The following is a 24,141-nucleotide window of genomic DNA, read 5'->3' as shown; positions in this document are numbered from 1 at the left end:
AACACATTACAGAAAGTCCTGCTTTTTTCATTAAACTTTTTATGACAACTACACTAAGTCACCAAAAATGACTTCCCCCCCTCCCCAAGAAATTTGTGCATTTTCACAGGGGCTTCACTTTGTGCTGTAGGATTACTGCATTTTTCAAAACACATATGCAAAAAAGCAAACTTGCTTTTCCTGACTAGTGAACCCCACCCACTTCCACAAAAAGATCAAAGTCTTCTGGGAACAAGACACTATGTTGAACAATAAATCAAACACAATGAGGTATAAAAAGGAGAACAGGAAAAAGTTCTCTGCTGCAGCAGCATTTAAAAAAACAAAAACAAAACAAAAACCCCCAAAAACCCTCCCCCCGCAAAAACCACAGTACGATCAAGAACACAAATCTTCTACAAATATCTAATGCTACTGATTTCCCCCCCCCCTTTAAAAAAATTATAGAGCGCCTTTTTGGCTTCGTCTACAGAATTCATCACGCAACCACCTAATGTGCACAGCAACACATGTTTGTGCATGATGCCCCATGTGGGGAAGAGGTAAAACTTACTGCTGGGGGGCAGGGTGGGGGAGAAGAGGAGGAGAGAGAGGGAGAACACAAAGATAATGAGGTAGATAGAATTTATAACTTTACAGGATCACTCCCTGCAGAAAAGATAAGTACATTCATCTGTAAAAAATTAAAGATGAGGTAGGTTTGAATTAACGTTGTATTTTTTCGTTCTCTTAAAAAGAATTTCCCTGAGACAGTTTCTTCCTAATTCAGATAACACAGATTAGAAGACGAGAATTCGATTGTTTCCGAAGTCAACCACAACAATCATGCCATCAGGGGTGACAGCTATACCTGAAGGTCGGTCCATCTGACCAAAGCCACTTCCCTGAGTGCCAAATTTGCATAAAAAACTACCATTTGACTCAAATATCTGCACTCGGTGGTTCCTAGAATCGGCCACAATGATGCGCCCTTCTTGATCCACAGCCACGCCTTGTGGGCGCAGGAACTGGCCATTGCTGGTGCCTTCTGACCCAAGGAAGCGTGCTGACTGGCAATCTGGATGGATGACCAGGAGGCGATGGTTGTTGAAATCTGTCACTACCAGATGGCCTTCATGATTGAAAGTCACACCCCTTGGAGAATCAAAGTGCTTCCAGAGTGCCCCTTCGAAGCCATATTTATTCAGAAACACACCATCAGGTCCAAACAGTTGAATCCGATGGTTTCTCGTGTCAGAGACCAGGATTTTGCCCTCGGCGTTGACTGCCACATCCCATGGGTAATTGAATTGCCCATTCTTGGTTCCCTTTTCCCCGAATTTCAGAATGAACTGCCCATCAAATGTAAAGATCTGGATGCGATGATTATCCTTGTCAGCCACGACAATCCTACGCGAGATATCACAGGCAACACCAGCAGGGCGATCGAACTGACCAGGTCTGGAACCCAAGGTGCCAAATTTGTGGTGAAAGGTGCCACAGGGCTTAAACACCTGAATGCGGTTATTACTGCGATCAGCAACCATGATGTACCCTTCCTTGTCTACGCAAACTCCCCAGGGGCGACAGAGCTTGCCATCGTTGTCTCCCTCGCTGCCAAATGAAAGCCCTGGTAGTCCAATGCCAATGTAACTGCGCCCAGATTTTACCATGACCTTGAACGGGCTGTTCTCTATGTGCTGGTTGCACATCATGACAGAGACTAGATGCTCTCCCTCCAGCTGTGGTCTGTAACTGACCAGGTATGTTCCATTCTGCTGATCATTGACATCTGCACCAAATAGGTTTCCATCAGGGCCCATCACCACTGCAGAGATCATATCGCCCCCTGAAAGGCGTGGTTCACCATCATGGTCATAGCCTATCACTGTGAAGGAGGCCGCTTTGCCCTGTAGTGCACGTTTGAGACCTTCCCCAGTGGCTTTGGTCAGAGGAGCAAAGGCCCCACTGCTGACAAACCCCATTGATTTAATGGCCATATACAGAGCCTGGTCAGGAGGAGTGAACATGACTCTGTCATCCTCCTGCGGCTGTAGAAGGCCTCTCACATTCTTCAGTTCCTGCACTTGAGCCAGCATGCGATCCCGAGCCAGGAGAATATCCATGCTACGACCCTCCTCTAGGACCTGCTGAACTGCACTAATAGTGTTGTCCAGTTTATTTAGATTCTGACGCAACTTTTCAACTTGCAGGTAAAGGGACTTGGCTTTGACTTGACGAATCTTTTCCACCTTAAAAACAAACAAAACAAACCCATTATATTTATATTAAAAGACAGCTAGCAGTTCAGAAATATTTTTCTAGTGTTGCTTTCCTAATTCCTATATAAAATTGTAGTGTAGTTGCCACAGGGATGTTAGGAGATTATGAATGGATGGGGAAGTGGTTTACAGGACAAACTCTCTATTTTCCTCACATAGACCACATCTTCATAATTAGGGGAAATGTGGATGCTTATTGCAAAATGAACCTGCTGAGAATCACTGGTCCCTCCTCTGACAAATATAGCCTTACTTAAAAGCAACACACACTTCTGCCATGAAGTTTTGCTGCATTAGTTTGCTATTTAAAAGAAAGGTCATTATTATTATTAAACTAAAAAATAGTCTCCTTGCTTTGCAATTGTCCCATCTTCCAGTCACAGGGAGCACTAAGTGACTGGCATAATAGGATTTATAGGCAGAGTGACAATTTTTTTTTCAGTTTATATATATCTAAATATATAAAAGGGTGTCATAAGGAGGAGGGAGAGAACTTGTTCACCTTAGCCTCTAAGGATAGAACCAGAAACAATGGGTTTAAACTGCAGCAAGGGAGGTCTAGGTTGGACATTAGGAAAAAGTTCCTAACTGTCAGGGTGGTTAAACACTGGAACAAATTGCCTAGGGAGGTTGTGGAATCTCCGTCTCTGGAGATATTTAAGAATAGGTTAGATAAATGTCTATCAGGGATGGTCTAGACAGTATCTGGTCCTGCCATGCGGACAGGGGACTGGACTCGATGACCTCTCGAGGTCCCGTCCAGTCCTATAATCTATGAATCTATATAGATTTTCATATTCTTCAGTACTTTAGAAATCCACTCAAGATGTTAATGGCAAAAACACAGGCCTTGGAAAGTTAATGAAATGTGTAATCACTTCATTGTTGCAGAGTGTACCTCCAGCATCAGTTATGCAGCCAAGCAAACATTCAGAAATTTCAGCTAGTGTATCCATCTGGTCAATGCGCATCATGTTTGAGGACTGCAGTTATATGTTTGCTTGACTGTTTAACAGATGAAGGAAGAAGTTCTGCAATGGAAGTGTGGACATGTGTTATTAAACTTACAAGGCAGGCAGTTTCTGCCAAGTGTGTTTTCAACATGGACATTTTAAAAAGATTCTCATCCCTTCCTTTGAACAGCTCCCTAAGGCCTAATATTCAAAAGTGACTAGAAAGTCACTAATCACTTCTGAAAAGTTAGGCCTAAAATGCTACTTACATTTTTTTTTTTCTGGATGTACTGAGTTAAAAGAAAAACTTCGACAAAGCTGTCAGCAGTTGGTCATTTCCTCTTTTACAAATACATTTCAAAAAAAGCTAACTATTTTAAAATTAATTCTGGTGTCTGCACATGTGGAATCACACCTGTACAAAGGAGTGTTGGGAAGTGGTAAAAAAATATTCTCTGCCATTTTTTTTTTTTGTTTAGTTTTTTAAAATGAGGAAAATCAAAAGCTTAGTTCATGTCACAATAGCAACATTAAAAATTTAGAATGTGTAGCTTATCGAAGTGATGTTTGTTTTTCTGAAATAGAAATGTGCTAAAAATATAAGTGAAGAACATGTTGTTGGGCCTAAGTTTGGGGCTTGACAACAGTGAGGACTAATGCTGGGTGAAATAAGTGAGACAGCTTAGAAGCAAGTTGGAGATAAGTTAGGAAATAACCCCAGGTCATGTTGTAAACATATTTTGGTCCTTACTTGTTTTTAATAAAATGCTAATATTTTTGAAAACGTTACATTGATAGTTATTGATATGTTTTTATTCCGATGCTAATGAAAGTATTTAATGTTAAATAGCCAATGAGAAAATAGAAAATATTTAATTATGGTAAAAAAGGTGGATTTAATGCTAATTAAACTGTTATTATAATTGATTATAAAAAGAATACTACACTGATTTTAGATAGGCACACCCATCCAGCAGAGAAAGGTTTATACCCATTCTTCTCATTCAGGGGCTGATCACCTCGGGATGGATCGTTTCACCTTAGAACGGGAGTATAAATGCAGTGAATGGTTACATAGTGAAGCCTGTTTATTTCATATAAAATAGTTAGTTGAGCAAAGTCTTTAATTTTATCACTTGTGTCATTTACAGTCCTCCACTAAATTGTCTGGAGGCTTGAACTGAGAAGGAACACAGGCAGGAGGCACATATTTTAAAGCAGGTTTCCGCATAATCCAGTACCTGCATGGGGGGGACGGGGGGCGCGAGGGGAAGAGGGAGAGAAAAAGAGAGAAATGACTCACGCTGAGCAAAACTCCCCCTCAAAACCCCAATTCTACTCTTAAAACTATAAAACAACCATAAAAACAATAAACCACTCTAAAACTAGCTGTGTACAACTGTATATTTTTTAAGTGCATTACACGCAAAAGAGGACACTAACAGTTCCAACCCAGACCATGCAGCAGCAAGAAGGAACTGGAAATGCAGTTGGTCTGTCCCGCCCTTTATCACCTTGGACGAAACCATGAGGCAAGACAAGGGCTCAGCACGGACCAATGGACACTACTAATTTCAAAATCTCCAGCTGCAGATGCATGGTGCGCATGCATGAATCCTCAGTGGACTATAATAGGGACCATCACTTAAAGTAGTAGTCAGAATTCCTCTGTTTAATAACTGAACTAGGGTTACCATATTTAAAAAATAAAAAATGAGGACACTCCGCAGGCCCTAGCCCCGCCCCTTCCCACCCCCGGCCCCGCCCAACTCCGCCCTTTCCCCGCCCCTTCCCCAAAGTCCCCGCCCTAACTCCCCCTCCTCCCTCCCAGCCAAGTGAAAAGGGCTGCCCGAGCGCTACCGGCTTTACAGTTTGCCGGGCAGCCTCCAGACCCTGCGCCCCCGGCCGGCGCTTCCCCAGCACAGTTGGAGCCCGGGAGGGGAAGCGCCCAGCCGGGGGCGCAGGGTCTTGAGGCTGCCCGGCAAACCATGAAGCCGGTAGTGCTCGGGCTTTGGGCAGCCCCTATGCCTCCGGACCCTGCGCCCCCGGCCGGGCACTTCTCCTCCCCGGCTCCAGCTGCTCTGCTCCTCCCCGGACTCAGACTTTGGCTCTGTTTAAGAGCCAAGCTGCCTGAGCCAGCGCTACCGGCTTCGGGCAGCCCCCTTGCCTCCGGACCCCGAGCCACCGGCTGGGCACTTCTCCTCCCCGGCTCCAGCTGCTCTGCTCCAGCGGTGCAGGGTCCGGAGGCACGGGGGCTGCCCGAAGCCAGTAGCGCTGGCTCGGGCAGCTTGGCTCTTAAACAGAGCCAAAGTCTGAGTCCGGGGAGGAGCAGAGCAGCCGCGGGAGAGGAAGTGCCCAGACGGTATTTTTCCCTGACATGTTCGGCTTTTTGTCAATTCCCCCCGGACGGGGGTTTGATTGCCGAAAAGCCGGACATGTCCGGGAAAAACCGGACATATGGTAGGGTTACCATTCGTCCGGATTTACCCGGACATGTCCTCCTTTTTGTGCTAAAAATAGCGTCCGGGGGGAATTTGTAAAGCACTCACAATGTCCGGGATTTCCCCCCTCCCCCGGAGCAGCTGGGAGGGCTGCAGGAAAGTCCCGGGCTGGACTCCGGAGCAGCTGGAGAGGAGCTCCACCCTGCATTCTGAGCAAGTGTCTCAGCACAAAGTGCAGCCCTCCCCTTTTGCAACTGGGAGCGGTTACTGCCATGCAGCGTAGCAAAACGGGAGCGAGAGCACTTTGTGCTGATACAAGGGCAGCTCTCCCCTGCAACCCGGTCCGGGCCAGGGACCGGGTTTTGTTGTGCAGGGCCAGGGACCGGGTTTTGTTGTGCTGGGGAGCTTAGCCACGTGTCCGGCTCGCACAGAGCCCAACACCCTGTTCTGAGCAGCAGGGTAAGGGGGGCAGGAGAAGGGGCAGGGAGGTTCTGGAGGGGGCAGTCAAGAAACGGGGGGGGGGCTTTTTGGGGGGAGTAGAGAAAGTTTTGGGCAGTCAGGGTACAGGTAGGGTCCTGGTGGGCAGTTGGGGGGGGGGGTCTTAGGAGGGGGCAGTTAGGGGACAAGGAACAGGGAGTCTTAGGTAGGGGGTGGGGTTCTGGAGGGAAGTTAGGAGCAGGGGTCCCAGGAGGGGGCAGTCAGGGGACAAGGAGCGGGGGGGTAGGGGGCTGGGAGTTCTGGGGGGGAGCTGTCAGGGGGCAGGAGTGCGGAGAGGGATCGGAGCAGTCAGGGGACAGGGAGCAGAGGGGTTTAGATGGGTTGGGAGTTCTGGGGGGGAGCTGTCAGGGGGCAGGAGTGGGGAGAGGGATCGGAGCAGTCGGGACAGGGAGCAGAGGGGTTTAGATGGGTTGGGAGTTCTGGGGGGGCTGTCAGGGGGTGGGGAGTGGTTGGATGGGGCGTGGGAGTCCCAGGGGTCTGTCTGGGGGTGGGGGTGTGGATAAAGGTTGGGGCAGTCAGGGGACAAGAGGCAGGGAGGCTTAGATAGTCCTGGGGGGCAGTTAGGGGTCCCAGGAGGGGGTAGTCAGGGGACAAGGAACGGGGGGAGGGTTGGGAGGTCAGGGGGGGCGGGAAGTGGGAGGGGCAGGGGCGGGGCTAGGGCGGGGCTCCTCCCGTCCTCTTTTTTGCTCGCTGAAATATGGTAACCCTAACATATGGTAACCCTAACTGAACAAGTCCTGTTCCAAGAGCTGTACAGTGCTGCTGCAGGGCCACGTAGAAGTCCGACAGAAACTAAATTTCAAAATTTCACTGTGAACCAGAAATCCTGTGTTTTGGCCAGCTCTGTTTGTGGATCCAGCAATAATCAGGGCTACTGCATTTCCTATTCATTCCTATGTGACAGTACATTTTTGTTCTTAAAAGTACACATTTCGAATCTAATGGATATATATTTATTACGAGCCAGATTCTACCATCCTCATTCATGTTGAAACTACCTTAATCCTCAACTCGATTTTAAAATGGGATTACCTGTGTTGTAAATACCACTCAAAATACAACTCAACACAAGGGTATCATACCATTGCCCTAATCTAATTTAAAGACAGGTCAGATTTCCATCTTAAAAGTTTAATTGTTAGTAATTAGAACAGATAAATATACCTCTATAAAAAGCTTTTTACCTTCCACAGCAGCTCACACTCCCGTTCTTCCAGGGCCTTCTTATGTCGAGATGTCATAGCTTTGACTTCAGACTGCACCACCTTTGCTTTCATCTCAACCTGCTCTGCCACAGCTTGGGCCTGTTCAATACTCAGCTGGAGAATAAACAGAACACACACATTGCTTAGTCAAACCAATTTAAGTTGCATGAGGTGATGGCTCTTACATTTAACCCAATGCCTCCAGCACTAGAACAGAAACAGGTCAATGTGCTCTCATAATGCTGCTGTAGGACAAAGTTCAAGGCAGTTGTTTTCATGTAGTTTTCCTGAGTGCATGTCAGTTTCACATATTAGATGTTGGAATTTATACAAAATTCACTACATAGGACCAAATTCTTCCCCAATATAGCCTGTGCAAACCCCACTGATACCAGTGGAGTTGCACAGGATTCAAGTTAATGTACAATTTGGTCCAGTATGCACATCTTAAGTTCGATATCAAACCTACATTCTTTAGACATGTATGTTGAGAATCCAAAATGACCTTCTTATCCCCAAGTATTTTAGACTAACAATACATTTACTACAGGATACAAGTCTAGTCTTCTAGTAAGACTTCTGTTTTCCACTAATGCAGAGATCCCCAAAGTGTGGAACATGCCCCCACGGGGGGGCCTGAAGGAACATCTGGGAGGAGGGGGCCCAGGCCAGCCCCCACAGGGGTAGGGAGGGAGCGTCACCCAGCCCTTTCCTGCCCCCAGCTCTACTCTGGTCCTGCTCCCAGCCCCACTCCCAGCCTCGGCTTCATTCCTTGCTGGGAGCAAGGCTGGGAGCGGAGCTGCACCTTGCTGCAGGCCAGACTGCTGGCCCCAACCACAGCCCAGCTCTGGCTCTGCTCCCACCCCCAACCTCAGCGCCTGGTATGGCCCCAGACCCACCCCCAGCCTCAGCCCCCTTCCCATTGTCCACATTTCCACCACCACCACCCTGAGCCACAGCCTTGCTCCTGGCCCTGGGCAGGGTGGGGGCATGGACAGGGGTAAAGGGGGCTGTGACCCTCAGAAGTTTGGGGACCACTGTACTAATGGATGCCATTTCTATGCAAGTCAATTATATGTAGACAGCAATACTTTTTATATATGACTTGGAGAAAGGAGTGGTGGCACATGAAAATAAAAGTAAGTCTATTGACACTTTAAAACTGGGGAGACATGAGCAAGTCTTAGATAAAGACTGAAATGTCAAGTCCTCTAGACACAAGTGTAGTCAACTTTCCTGTTCTATATTTAATAAAGTGAAACTATCAGCATTTATACAATGCAGTCAGAGAAGTGTTGTGCAAACATTAAAAAGGAGAGTCAACTTAGAAGGCACACTTGGAGCCAACAAGAGATAGAAATAAATTCAGACAAGTGACACCTAAAAATTACTGTAATTGAAAATTTAGAAAAAATGTGTTTTATCTGTGCATTTGACAGCACTTTGTCTCCCCAATATAGCAGGTCAGTCGTTTCTTCCTGTTTGTTGTTCACACACCAAGAGGGGAGAGCTATTTTGTATCTTTAAAACATATACAAATAAAAATTGGCAGGGCAACTTGAGGGCGTCTGTAGTCCCAGAAAAACAAAACAAAATCCCCGAACAAGTTAATTTGACTATATTAAATTAAAAATTAAGCCTCACACAATTAACTCACAGAGACATCACCCGACCCCACCCCACAGAAGTTAAGTACCAATTTTACAGATAGGTAGTGAATCACAGTAGCTAAAAGATATGCTTGAAGTCAGACTGAGAGGCTGCATCTACAATAGGAAAGTCAGGAGCCATAAGGCTGTGCCATCTAAAGTAACATAGGCAAGGCCAGTGGCAAAGCCTGAAGTAGACCCAGAAGTTCATGAATTACAAGTTTGCATTTTTAAAATCAAGGCTCCTTAAAACAGAACTACTATAGTGGTGGTGGTAGGACTGGGACATTCTTAAACTTGGGACTTCTATTATTTGGCTGGAGATAGTTTTCTGCAAGGCTGGATTACTAGGCAGCAACATCTCTGCATTGTGATAGCTGGAGGTTTGCAATGGAGAAAAATATCTAAATGAAAGCTTAGCATTTGCAAAATATTGCAAAATGAAGCAAAAAATTATGATCAGATCTTCCTATGCTCACAATTTGTTCCTGTTGCAGATAGGGGAGTTTTTTCTTTGGGTCAGAATAAAAATATTGTACAATTTCTCATACAGAGAAAAATCCTGGCATATGTCAGAAAGCATCAGCCACTACTGAACTACACGGGGAAACGTGCATTGTTCTGTCAAAGGGCTAGGGCTAGCTTAGGCTTTGCTTTAAAAAAGTTAATGCCTACTGAGCATGCTCAGAAGTGTTTTTTCAGATTATTATTTTCCTCCAAGCCTATTCCTGTATGTATCTAAAGATAGCAATATTAAAAGTTCACTACTGTCAGCTGTGTGATTAAAATGACTATTCCCCTTTTCTCCCTAACTCTGCCACTCACCACCACCATTTTTTCCATCCCTGCATAAAGCAAAAAGACAATTTTTTGGTCAAACTTTTGGCAGAGACATATCATGGAGATATCAGTTCCATAGTAGTTTTCAGAAACTTATTTTGTGCCTCTTCACTTATATTTTACACTACCAAGCAAAACCCATATATTTCCCCCAAGATTGGAAGTTCTTTTAACATGGTCAGTGCTTTTTGACAACAAATCAATAAGGCAATAATGAAGATGTATTAATTTCTGACAATCATGGCTCTAAGTTTACCCAACTGAAACTACAATGTGCCTCGTTTATCCTAATCAAAAGAATCTGCCTTCTGCTACCCAGTACTGTGGTTTTGGTATTTTATGATCACTTCAAGTTCTTGCATAGATATGGTCAGAGTTGGCACTTGTGGCCCTGTTGACCTCCAATATACATCACTATAGCAACTTGACAATCAAAGATTTCACCCACTTTCATTTAAAAAATGCAATCACTGTGTGATAGATTAAGAGTTTATTTTTCTAAAAATGTACAGATTGAAGGCCATGTGAACATCTAGATAACATTACTTTTCCTTAGGATACAAGGATAGTTAGAATGCAGACAAGGCAATTTCCTACTATCCGTGAAGGACTGTTCAATTTCACAATAAAAGTACACTCCTTTCTAAATACCATTTTTAGAAGCATGGAAGGTGCAATACACCAGGGTTGTATGGTTAGGGCCTCATGTTTTGACAGCTGAGTCTAATAATCCTCAGAAATTCAATCCTGAGAAACAGAATAGAGAAAGTGTTGTAAGTAGCTGTCTATCTAGTAAGGGCTTCAAACTAGATATAGAGTCTTGAGGTAATGGTCATTGGATGGGTTGGTAGGGAAGTTGTTTATAGAATCTTATGACATCTGGATCAAATCTGACTTGGGTTACAAACTTTTAAGAACATCACTTTCAGTAAAAGACTGTCATGCTAGAACTCTATAATCTGATTATAAATGTAGGTAACATCTAAATTTAAGACAAGGGGAGCAATATTCCTAACTGGTAGAAGATCTCCTTGATAAGAGTAGAGAGGAAGTTACTTTAAAAAGGAAACTGCACAAAAGGGGATATTGATGTTCCAGGCACCTAAATTCAGTCTCTCAAAGCCTGGATAACAGTCCAAATTAACAAATATTCTGTGTTGTAGGAACAGTGGAGATTCTGTGGCTCAGCAGATTAGGTCAAGGAACTGCAGCCTCAGAGAGAATGGAGTGATGAGGGGGATTCTGAGAAAGATGCATAGAGATGGGAGGAGCCCATTTTTATTCCTGTAATCACAGTCTGCTTGTCTGTGAGCTCTCCCACAGAAACAAGACAGAGCTCCCCTTCAACGAAAGGGCTGGAATATGTGGGTTAGATGAGAAGCAAGTTCTACTTCTTCTTAGAAGTCTGCTTTAGACAGCCTTCCAAGGGGTCTCTGAGAACTAAGAACCAGCTGCGTTGGCCAACTGAATAGTTTAGAAGAAGATGATTCTAGTTTTACATTTAAACAAACAAACAAACAATAAAATTAAAGAGGATCTGAAAGCAAGTGCTCACCAGAAGGCATACATAACTCTCCTGTGAAGCTACGGTGGCAGAGCCAGATTAATTCAGTCCTAGTCTGAGATGTGCAAATTGAATCGTTCATCTTCTACCTCACCTGCGATTGGCCAAGTAATCTAAATATTTATCAGCTTCCTCTGCTGCAGTGAAAAGGTGAGTGTTTCTGAAATTAAACTGGAGCTTCACCAGCTACAGCAATAGGTAATCTCATTTTAAAAACCTGCCACTTTAATACTGCTAGGAGCCTTGTGGGTTTGTTTTTTTGTGTGTGTGTTTTTTTGTTTTAAACACGGTGTATAATTAAGATAAATGTGGATCTTTGTATTTTCCTCTAACAGGTTACCTTTCCTCAAGATAGTCAAGGAACAAATCCAAGATAAAATTAATCCTCCACACAATCAAGGCTGATTTTGTAGTCTAATTATCCCGTTCAAGTAGAAATCTTTTAAACTCTATCTGAATAAAACTCTCCTACCTCTCCATAGACTTCAAAATTCTGCTACCCACTGTTTTGACACTTCCATCTTCTCTAGAAATCACAGTTCAGGCAGATCAATTTTTAAATTTGTCTTCGTTTCAGGTATCAGTTTCTTTCTCAGCTTGGTTTTCATTAAGAACCTCAGGAATACTCTACTGTTAAGGCCACAAAAGAATAAGCTCCATTTTGGGTTGTATATTGATCCATAGAACACATCTCCTCCTACAGAGAGTCCCAAAATGAGGTTTACTGAGTCGTACTATTTATTGATCATTTCTAGTTATTTTGGAGTGATCTACCTAGATGATGAAAATGTAGTGCTCAAAGACAAAGACTGGTCTTTCAGGATGTGACCTGCCTCAGCTTCTGTTGTCTTTTTAATCCTGTTTTCGTAGCCTAAACCTTAAAATACTCCACATACAAATAAAACGTGTGCGTGTGTAAAAAGCAGTCACTCCAAAACCCCAGCTGACTGTGGAAGTGAGAATAGTCTCAATGAAGAATGGCTGCAGCACTGAAACACTGCCAGTCACTGAGCTATTGCTGCCAGCAGTCTTTCAATACTGCCAGCTCTCTGCCACAAACCTACTTGTATAGTAGCAACTGTGTAAAGTGTACAGAACTCTAGTATCAGAGGAAATCTCGGGCATGCTGTATTATTCATACTTTCAGATTTCAAAGCACATATTATATATACACTGCAATAGCTTCTATTTGGATAGTCTTTGTTCTCCTGGGAGCTTTTAAGAGGATATGTAATTTTTCAGTTTATTATTAATAGGCATAATTACTTAGTACTTACACAGACAACATTTTACATTTTCAAAGCACTTGTGCTATACAAACACCTCAGCATATACAAACATAGTGAGAGGCAGGGTCTGGGCTCAGGAGCCCAATGTGTAAAACTTGAATCAAACATTCCATTCCAAGGTGAGACAACAGATCCAGACCTGCTGAACCAGTTCCTATACTCCGTAGCCAGAGTGGGGCTCTGTGGAGCTGCCACAAAAAGGGGGAACAGTAAACTGGTATCAGAGGCATTCAAGGACACTTCAGGTCTACCAGAGAAGTGCATCTTCTGGCTGGACTACATACACTGAGGAAGTGCATTCTGCAATTTAATATGAGACGGGCTACTACTGTGACACTCCAGAGACCATGGGACTAGGACTTCAGAGATGTCTTGATATTAAAGGGGTATTATCAGTTACATTCATTGTGCTATAAAGACAAGGGTGCCACAGCTGGATGCTGGAAGAAACTAGAAACTGATTGACACTCCAAGTAAAAGATGTGCGTTTATTTAAAGACAAAAGGAACATTAGAGATCTGCTTATGAACTGTGTATTGTGTACATTGAGGAATATTCAAACATGTAGGTCAGAGCACATCTGTTTTCCACTCTTAAGGAGGCAAGATGAATATATGAAGAAAACAGTATCCAATCATTATAAAATGCTATAACAAATTATTTTGCATCAAGTTTTTATTTCTCTCCTATGAATATACTAGAAGCTAGAAACTGGGCCAAATGCTGGCATAAATTTCCAAAAACAGTTCCATCTTGATTATTTCCCATCAGACCGATTTAATTTTTTATATTAGTAGCATAAAAATGATTGACTTTTTAGAACCATTCTTTCCATATTGTTCCAAGATTTGACAGAGATATGCCATTTAAAATCTACATAAAAGGATTACCTGATAATCCCACTGACAAACTACATGAAAACAATTTGCATCTTTCAAAGACAAGGACTTGCTCCAGTCCCTTTGAATCATATGTGACACTCAAGAGCCAGATACTCAGCTCTTGTAAATCTGCATAGCTCCACTGAAATTAATGTAGCTATACCAATTTACATAAGTCAAGGATCTGGCTAATGTAGATGTTATCTGTGAATATAAAAAATACATTAAAATAGAGTTAAGGTTGAAAGTATGTATCAGTAACTCAAGAGTAAAATCCTTACAGGGATGTCATAATTATCATCACAAAAAGCATTACAAGACCAGGAAACTTAGAAGGAATCCAAACATGTTAAGGTATAGGTGTCTTAACTGTGCATTTGCAAGTAATTTCAATTCTAGCCTATAATGACACCATGCAAAACAATTATAATTAGTATATTATGGTATTAGGTGGTCTGGATTAAATTCAACTAGTTTCTAAAAAAACATTTTTCATTTGACTCATGTGGTCACAACAGGTGGAGTTAAGTTTTCTAAGTGCTTTTACTACAGCATTTCCAAATTTTAATACGTTTACATTTCTTTTAAATTTACACCTTGACCCTAACTCTGAATTTCCTGAATTAGTAATGCTTGTTTTAGGGACATCCCCTGTAATGTGTTTATTCTGAGAACTACAGATATGTACCCTCCACCTTAAGTCTATTTAAGCAAGTTTTGTCTGGAAAGTTTCCTTTTGTAAAAGATTATTTAAATTTTCAGAAATGAATCCCCAAACAAGAATGCCAAAGAGAATGTTACATGTTGTATTTCTAAAGGTTTGGAGATATGCATCATCATCTTTAAGCCTTTTTACTTAAGCTTTAAGGGCTAATTTCACCAGTACCACATGGTTGCTTTATCCCACTCTGGAGCAGTGCAAAGCAATCAGTTTCCCTCTCCCCATTCCCTTGAGGTGCACATACCCATCTCACCACAGTTTTTCCTTCTACCCACTCCACTGAATAGATTTGGTGCAACAAATAGTTTGAGACTTTTTAGGATTAATGGACATTTTTTGTAATCCTTCATAATGGAAAGTGTATTCTTCAGCTTCTATTGACAGCTAAAGTTATCCTACAGATAATTCTATTAAGAACTGCCCTCCTCCAAAATGGCTGCCATCTCATACTGACTGAAACCAGAGTGGACCATTGCAAAAGCTGCTCTCTTTCAAAGATGCCTACTGTTTCCCATTGTTCCCAACACAAATGAAGCCAACCTGGCTTCAATTAAGATGGTGGCTCCCCTATCCTGTCAGGGAGCAGCATCTTAGTCTTCACTAACAATGTTAAAGCGCTGGTGCAACAGCGCTTTAATGTGGCTGTGTAGTGGTGGCATAGTGCTGGGAGAGAGCTCTCCCAGCACTGTAGTGTAAAAAAACCCCACCTCCACAAAGGGAATAGCTCCCACCGTTGGTACACTGTCTCCACTGGCACTTTACAGCACTGTAACTTGCTGCGCTCAGGGGGATGTTTTTTCACCCCCCTGAGCGAGAAAGTTGCAGCGCTGTAAAGTGCCAGTGTAGACAAGCCCTCAGTAAGTGAACTTTGGCACCATCACTATAGGGAACAATGGGAGACAGTGTGAAAGAGGGCACCTTATGAGTTTAAATCTAATTTGCAAGTGGTAAGACCTGAGGCTAAACAAATGGGTTAAAATAGCAACTAGTGACAAGTTGTGTTTCTGGATTTGTTTTGGCTTTTAATATTTTGTCAAATTAGGGTAAAACTGAAAGCTCCAATTGTTTTGCTGGTATCTGCGATATTAGCGCTGCTTCCAATGCGTTCCTACTCCAATCCCTATCCAATGATATTCCCCAGAGTAAAAACTGACTACCCAGAGATGTATCAGTTTGTCTCTGCTCAACATTTACTGGGTTGAAGTAAAAACTATTCCTAAAATCGACCTAATTAAGCAGGTTTAAGTTTTCAACAAAGGGCACATCTTCACTACCCGCCAGATCGGCAGGTAGCAATCGATCTATTGGGGATCGACTTATCGCGTCTAGTGAAGACGCGATAAAATCGATCGCCTATGGCTCTGCCGTCGACTCCAGAAATCCACCGCGGCAAGAGGCGGAAGCGGAGTAGACGGCGGCGTGGCAGCGGTCAACTCGCCGCCGTCCTCACAGCCAGGTAAGTCGAACTGGCTATTCACGTAGCTGAAGTTGCGTATCTTAGGTCGACGACCCCCTTCACCCCCCCCCCCCCCCCGTACTGTAGACCTAGCCATAGACTAGGCCAGAAACCAGCCAGATGGAAAAAAAAATGGGGGGTGGGGGGGGATTGTTTTGAGTTGGGAGGGGAGCTGAAGGAAAGGGGACTAAAACAAAAACAAGGAGTTTTGATGGAAATAAGGCTAAAAAGGTAAGAAAATTGGCAGACTAGAAATAGCAACAAAGCTCCATTTTTAGAGCAAAAAGCAGACACAACTTTGGTTTGTATTTTTTACATACAAGCTTTTCCCAAAAACTTTTAGGCATGAGCAATTTGCAGAAATACCAGCTTTAGCAACTTTCATTTTTCCTGTCACTCCTCCCACCCAAAAATTTTAAATTCAAGGAATTTAGCAAACACAGCAGGACATAATATTAAATACTTGAAGGGATTCAATCAACCTAATGTGGTAAACAAACATTTCTACCACTTTTATAAATAAAATCTTAAATCTAAGAGTGATTTGAGTAAATCTGTTTAACCTGACACTATTTATGGTGTTTACAGTTTTACATTTCTTTCAGCTTGGGCAATAAAATAACCAAACCAGTTTCACTGGTGAAATCAGTGTCAGTTTCAGGTCCTCAGTGCATGGGGACAGTAATTAAAAAACAAGCTGTTCAAGTGGATTTATTTGTAAATTGTGACATGCTTCTATTTGTCCTAGGCTTTATAAGGAGCTCCAGTTTGCCCAAAAGTTATATTTTGGACCAGATACAGGCTGACCTATAATAAAGTTTATCACTATTGTTTGCAGTGTCCTTTTACAGCACACACACAAGCCAATGGCATCTTAAGACTTAGAAATAAAGGCCCGTTTCTTACACAGTAACTAGCTTAATACTAGTGCAGAACCTGCAAAACCTTGCAAAAGAGACAGTTTAAGGAGAAGTGTAGAAACAGTGGTGAAAAAAGATACACCCAGCAGGCCTTGAGGATATTGGACTTTTTTTTTTTTTTTGGATATTTACTATGCAGCTTCACTGGTGAGAGCACTAGGTGTGACAGGGCACCAGCATTTTCACCCCTTTGTCATTTGACACAGCTCAGAGTAGGTCTAGGTTACAATGCTGGTGAACAAATGTTGTCTTGCCTACATTAGCACTCAAATCAGTTCAGCAGCAGCAGCAGCGGTGGTGCAGATAATTCTATCAAATTATAATTACCGGTATGTTATATCAAACTGAAAAAAGTTAGCAACTGTATTTGACAATATTGTCCTGATAAATCAGTCTCATTTTATTCCACCAAGGGATTGGCAGCAGCATTTTAGAGTTTTCAGATTTAAAATTTATGTCCGCTGACCTAAAACATCAATTCCAGCTTAAAAAAAAAAATCCCTTTCTCCCCCCAAACCCCACCAACTAGCATATTGTTCTACCCCTCTCAAACATTAAATTCCTACCAATGCAAGATAAGATTGTAAAGATTTAGGGTGGCCTTCCAGACTCACTGGTGAGTTGGAGAAGGGGGGAGGAGGAGATTGAGCTGTTTTGCTTTTGGTCTTTCTAGATTCCTTTCAATTTCTTAAGTGTTAGGTGGTCAGACTCCACCCCATCTGCTCCCCAGCTGGGTGCTACTTATTACCTTGCCAACAGGCAATCCCCTCAGCAATCCTCTCAATTTATTTCAGTAAGACAAAAAGGCATTGCCCTAATGGCCATGCCTACCACCAACTCTGAAGTCTTTGATGTTGGAAGATAACAGAACCACTTCCTCTGTGTTCTGCTAATGACCAAGGCCTGTTACAGTTTTCAGCTGTAAACAACATACTGTCAAACACCACAGCAAAGGCAACTAAGGGATTGCCTAGGCTAAGCAAGGTGGTGTATTCCTAAAATCTCCTTATCCAGCTTATTTGAATCAACATGTTTTGAAACCACTGTAGATGGCGTAAATTGTATTTTAACACATTGGAGGCCAATGCTAAGGCAGATTAATGCGCACCTCAAATATTAAAAATACAACTTGCCCTGTTGAGATAGGGTTTTACAAACAAGTTCACTAACACGTTTTTTAAAACCCACACTCCTTTTATCCTAGTCTAGGCATACCCTGAGATGCAGGTCAGCAGGAGCGGCAGACTGAATTAACTCATTTACAACATCCTTTTCAGATTTTTAACTGAGTTTCCTCCAAAACCTCAGAGAGAGTTTAAATAAATTTCCCTTTCTACAAAACTTCCAACTGGGGTTATTTGCATGCTTTCCAGACATCTCAACATAGGGGGCTCAATATCCTAACTCCTATCCCCACTTAAGCACAGTTTATCTTTTCTTCTCTAAGAAATTGCTAAGTTTTACATATAACGTTCATCAGCAGAAACCTATCACTTCTGTCTATCCTTAAGTTCCAATGTCAGGGCAACATTTCTTTTAAAGCCTGTCAACACCAATCCTTCAGCCAACCAGCGGGATTGCTAAAACGGGAACATGAGCTGATCCTCCAAGAAGTGGATCCGAAGAAGTGGGCTGTAGTCCACGAAAGCTTATGCTCTAATAAATGTGTTAGTCTCTAAGGTGCCACAAGTACTCCTGTTCTTTTTGAGGATACAGACTAACACGGTTGCTACTCTGAAACCATCCAAGGATTGAGCACTGCACCTCCATAGCCCTCCCTGTGCTATTTTAATTTTAGATACTAGACAACTGGGCTAGTCTCAAAAACCAATCATTTAAGCAGTCTGTATCAACATTTTAGAAAAGAGACTCAACCAAGCTAGTCTACGAGGTCTGAATGCAGCTTCTTCTGGACCTGTCAACATGGAAGTGCTAGACATGTAGGAAGCATTCCCTATTCCATGTGCTGAACTCATAGCTTCATTTTCCTTATGGCCTGGAAGAAAAATCTCTCCTCCATAACTGGCTTTCCTGTGTGGCAGTGTCACTAACCTTTCAGCTTGACCCTCACCCTCTGAATTTCACTTATATATATTTTTTTCCTCAGTCCTGAATTATTTGTAGGATTCACATTTACAAGATCTTGCAGGTCCAAATGCTTTTTGTGCTTCCCCAGTCCAGAACTGTCATTAACAGGTTCACTCATCATGACATTAAGTGTCTTCTGCCAGCTGTTTTAAGTGTGAAAAAAAAAATTAGAAAGGAATGGTGAGAGGAAGTAAAAGAAGCAGAGAAAGGAATGAGGCAGAGTTAGAGGGAAAAGGGTGAATGTGATAATACACACGACTCTTTGCAGATTGGCCATGTGGCTAATTTCTGCTTTAAAAAAATTAAGAGGCACAGTCTGCTACTCAATCATCCAACTGGTGCAAATAAAGCATCAAAATCAACGGAAGTAAAAAACAATAATCTAATTTCTAACAGACAGACCCTTGTGCAGGCCATCTTGAAGAAATTCAATGTCACTGTACTATTGAGATTCTATTAGCTACCATATCCTCCTCTTTGCTCAAACTTGGGGCACATTAAATAGACTCATAGACTCTAAGGTCAGAAGGGACCATTATGATCATCTAGTTTGACCTCCCGCATGATGCGGGCCACAAAAGCTGACCCACCCACTCCTGGAATAATTCTCTCCCTTGACTCAGCTGTTGAAGTCCCCAAATCATGATTTAAAGACTTCAAATAGCAGAGAATCCTCCAGCAAGCGACCCCTGCCCCATGCTGCGGAGGAAGGCGAAAAACCTCCAGGGCCTCTGCCAATCTACCCTGGAGGAAAATTCCTTCCTGACCCCAAATATGGCGATCAGCTGAACCCCGATCATGCGGGCAAGATTCTCTAGCCAGACCCTCTGGAAAAAGTTCTCTGTAGTAACTTTTAATATCCCATCATTGACCATTGTTACTAATTACCAGCGATGGCACGTTATTGACCTATTGACTAAAATCACTTTATCCCATCAAACCATCCCCTCCATAAACTTGTCAAGCTTAATCTTAAAGCCAGAGAGGTCTTTCGCCCCCACTGTTTCCCTCGGAAGGCTGTTCCAAAACTTCACCCCTCTGATGGTTAGAAACCTGCATCTAATTTCAAGCCTAAACTTCCCAATGGCCAGTTTATATCCATTTGTTCTCGTGTCCACATTAGTACTGAGCTGAAATAATTCCTCTCCCTCCCTGGTATTTATCCCTCTGATATATCTAAAGAGAGCAATCATATCCCCCCTCAGCCTTCTTTTGGTTAAGGTAAACAAATATTTCTACATGGTTTCTATGGAACAGATCTGACATCTGACAACTCTTGGCTCAGGAACAAAGCTGACATCTTAAACAGGCCTGGAAGGAGTTGTGATGTACTAGACCCTACATGAGCCACTCACCTCTGAGCTCCAGAAACCCCATTGATTTTGTGTTCTGGCTCACGTGTCTTTTTAGACGACTACAGTGCACAACCCCCAAGAATGAGCCTCCAGAAACTGGGATAGGGAGAAACAGCCTACCATTTAATATCTATGTTGTAGTGGTACTTCTTGTGCTACCCATAGTATGACCATAAAAGTGACAGCTGCTGCCCCAGACAGCTTGATTAGCATATTTATGAACAGTTTTGTTCTTTATTTCTCTAGCTTAGGTACTTACATGGCCCCCATTACTATACTGAGAGCCTCACAATTTAACGTGTTTATCCTCACTGCACCCCTAAAAGGTAGGAATGTATTAGCCCATTTTACAGTTGGGGAACTAAGGCACAGAGAAACTAAGCCTATGAGCCTATGGCACAGCAGGGAACTAGAATCTCCCATCCAATTTCTCCCAACACAACACAAATTCCTCCCTCTCATGACCAGCAGTGGCAGCTGAGAGACTCCAATTTGTAGCCCTTGGTAAGAGGACATTCTATCAGATAGAATTAGTGATTTATCACTCAAACCTCTCAAACGTAGCTTCATCTTAGTGGGTGTTTTTTAATTACAAAGAGTTCCCAGACAAAAACCTCACACATTAGCACCAAACAAGGAACTGAAAGAAATACTACCCTGTGGTCTCTGTAATGATTTGAATATAAGTAATATCAACCTTTTTTAATTTTAAAAAAATTCTAACTTATGTCAAGATTCACTGGTATGCTCTGGTTGCTCTACTATGTTTTTTTTTTTTTTGATTAAAGATATTTCATGCTGCTACTCAGTTTACTTAGATGCAAGATGGTAAGTCATAATAGTCTATTTTTAGATTAAAAGAATTACAACAGATTTAGATCGTATGGTTCTTTGGGATTGGAACAGTATTTTTGTTTTGCATTTGGTACAGTATCCAGCACAATGGTCCATGACTAGGGCTCTTAGGTAGTACTGCACTAAAAAAATAATAAATCAAGAGTTAATTCCGCATACATCAAACAACCTCTGATTTGTAACCTATGTTCCTTATAACACAAGGACTGTGTAAGTTCAGAGTTAACATCTGAGAGTTGAACATGCAGAATATATTTATTCACAGCATTACTGCAGCCATTTCTTAATGTTCTCTTCAAACCCAGGTGCTGAACCAGACATGGCTTTTCCGCACATCCAGATTTCAAAGATCCTTCCAATACCTCAGCCATGAGCTGCATTTAGGATGGGGTTTCTGCTTTTACACCTCCACCCCAATATAACGCGACCCGATATAACATGAATTTGGATATAACGCGGTAAAGCAGCGCTCCGGGTGGGCGGGGCTGCGCACTCCAGCAGATCAAAGCAAGTTCGATATAACACAGTTTCACCTATAACGCAGTAAGATTTTTTGGCTCTCGAGGACAGCGTTATATCGGGGTAGAGGTGTACTTTTAACTTACCTTTAGTTAAACTATATTCATTAATATTTAAAATAAACTGAAGAGTTTTAATATGTTTCTAATTAAGTAGCTGTTATCCTCCTTTTGTATTTTTATTGTGAAAGCATTAAGCTTTTCTCCCCTTGGTATCTTAGGGGAGAGCTGTGATCTCCAAAAGGAAATGCAGCAGGTTTACTGCACAGGCCAAGAGGCTCGGAAGTAGAATATGAAATGATAATCCCAGCTCTGCTACTAATTCATGGCATTCATAAAAGTTTGTGCTTTGAGGATTTCAGATGCCCAATGGCAAAAATCCAGGGACTGATTTTCAGAGGGTCCTGAGCACCAACAGGTCTAACTGATGTCTCACTTACACACTGTAGGTTTGTTCTAGATGGCTAAAGTTAAGCACTCAGATTAAGACCATCTTTGAAAATTCAACTTATCTTCAGAGCCTCGGTATCACCATCTGTAAGATGGGGGCAAACAAAATACAACTACCAAGAATTTCTGAGTTTTTTGATTTTATTGAGAGTCTCGCAATATTTGGTGTGGTACCTAAAGTCCTAGCTACAGAAGACAAATGATTTATGTGCAAGTGTCAGCTTTCATTTAAAAGAAAAATTTTCTCTAGCCTTCAGAGTTCCAGAGGAAAACATGAACTGAATATACTCTAAAGGTTAAAACAAAACAGAAGGCAAATCAAAAGCACTCAATTTTCGGGGAGTTAGGGAGGATGGTTTAAATCTAATTTTTAAGATCTGGTTTAAGGTCTGATTTATGACTTTTAAATGTTTGAGTTTGGCTAAACTGCCTACAAGAGTGTTATGAAGATTAATATTTTAAGAGCTTTGAAAGTGGGCAGTGCTGTATAAGTGATGCGTTACTTATTACAACTTTGGAGAAGATGATAGTTTAGAGCCTGATTCTGTCATGCTTCTCATGCTGACCAGTACTTTACTTGGCAAGAAGTTCTACTGACATCAGCAGGATTACCTGTAGAGTCAGGTACTACTCAGGGAGAGTAAAGATGGCTGAATTGGGTCCTTACCTGTGTATCTGGTCAAATTCCCTTCTGCCTACCAAAGTTTTTCCTGTAGTTTGAAGGGGTATGGTAATTTTCTTCCATCCTTGTCCTGTATTTAGACTTGTTGTGTGCTGTTGAACAGCTGCTGCATTCCACCATAGAAGTGGCACTATTTAATTCTATAACACCTTTCATACAAAATGCTTTATGATCCTTGAATACAGAAATGCCTTCACCCACACTCTGCTTAAATTCATCCGTGTTCCTATTCTGAGAAGGTTATATTTGTAATCGGTCCCCACCTCACCCACACAGAGTGGAATTCTGATCATGCTAATCCAAGTAGCTGATGCTTACTACTTGTCATGTGGCACTGCCCAAAACTCCAAACCATGCTGGGGGACCCATTGTGCTAGTCACTGGTCAGAACCATACTAAGAGATAGTCCCTGTTCTGAAAAGCTGGAGATAGTTGTTGGCAGTTATACAGCTGCAATGAGGCATGTGCCACCTCCAAACCAAGATAGCTTTACAAGATCAGAACTTTGAGCCTAGAACAAGTTACATGTCAAATTGTGCAGTGTCTCACGTGGAAACAGCATGATGTCCCTATTTATGAAAGGATGATGCAACAAAGATGCATGTGAATAGTGTGTTGGCATTTCCTTTGATTTGCTGTTGACAAGGAAGTTCCTTCCTGAATAATGAAAAGACCATCACCTAGTGCAACAAGGGAGAGGATGGGGGAGAGGATAGGGGATGCTGAAAGGAGAGGCTTTTTGCCCTTCACACACAGGGGACATTGTAGCAGCAGGCACAGCTGGTGGTAGACAAAAGGGAAGATTCTTTTAACCACGTGAGCGACTTACCTGAATAGCCTGGCGTCCTTGCTGAGCATCTGCTAGCAGTTGAATGGTGAGGGTTCTGGAATCCTGGAGGGCATCTTGGAGGTAGATAAAGCTATGACCCACATGTCGTCCCATGGTGCATTCCCGGCAGATAGGGACAGAACAAGTGTCACAGTAGAAATGCAGCACCTTGAAAAGGACACAGAAAAAAAATTTAATGACACACTAAGCTACCCACAGAAGAAAATAAGTACCTTAATCATAAGAGGAGATATTATGGGTAGTAATGATAAGCAAAGTGTTCACAACAGCTTCTACAGAGGAAAAGTGATCCCTCTTGTAAGCAGCCACTCATACGTGGACAAAAATAAAATAGAAGTGTTATTGTTTTCTTTGCAATACAATACCAGGATGTCCATCCCACCCTTCTCTCAAGAACGGAAACCATCTGCCAACACTCACCCGTTTGGGTATGTCACCTATTACATGTTTCAGATAACTTTTCTTGCATATACAAACATTGCATAAAGTTACTGAGCCATTTAAATTTACTGTACTATTGTTGCACTGGGCACATCAAGCAAAAAAACAAGGACAATCCTCTCTCTAATCTTTCAGTCTATCTGCAAGACAGAACATACAAGGCAAACTGGATGCAAAAGCTTGCCATCATCATCAAAGGTGGTGTCAAAGCCAAGAACTGTGGC

The 24,141-nt window shown here is 42.4% G+C and overlaps 1 protein-coding gene across 1 annotated transcript in view; it reads right to left on the bottom strand.

The window, feature by feature from the left end:
* Window positions 1-458: 458 nt before the first annotated feature.
* The window catches only part of TRIM71 (tripartite motif containing 71), an 83,441-nt gene continuing 59,758 nt past the window's right edge, over window positions 459-24,141 (bottom strand). Inside the window, exons 2-4 of the mRNA XM_054017065.1 lie at window positions 23,456-23,623; window positions 7,338-7,472; window positions 459-2,231 (exon numbers count right to left, since the gene is read on the bottom strand). Of these exons, the coding sequence (XP_053873040.1) occupies window positions 780-2,231; window positions 7,338-7,472; window positions 23,456-23,623 (1,755 nt within the window). The 3' untranslated portion in view covers window positions 459-779. The remainder of the gene's footprint in view (window positions 2,232-7,337; window positions 7,473-23,455; window positions 23,624-24,141) is intronic.

The sequence above is a fragment of the Malaclemys terrapin genome, chromosome 2, assembly GCF_027887155.1.
Source record: "Malaclemys terrapin pileata isolate rMalTer1 chromosome 2, rMalTer1.hap1, whole genome shotgun sequence".
Classification (NCBI taxonomy): Eukaryota; Metazoa; Chordata; order Testudines; family Emydidae; genus Malaclemys; species Malaclemys terrapin.
This window is presented reverse-complemented; position numbering and strand designations above follow the sequence as displayed.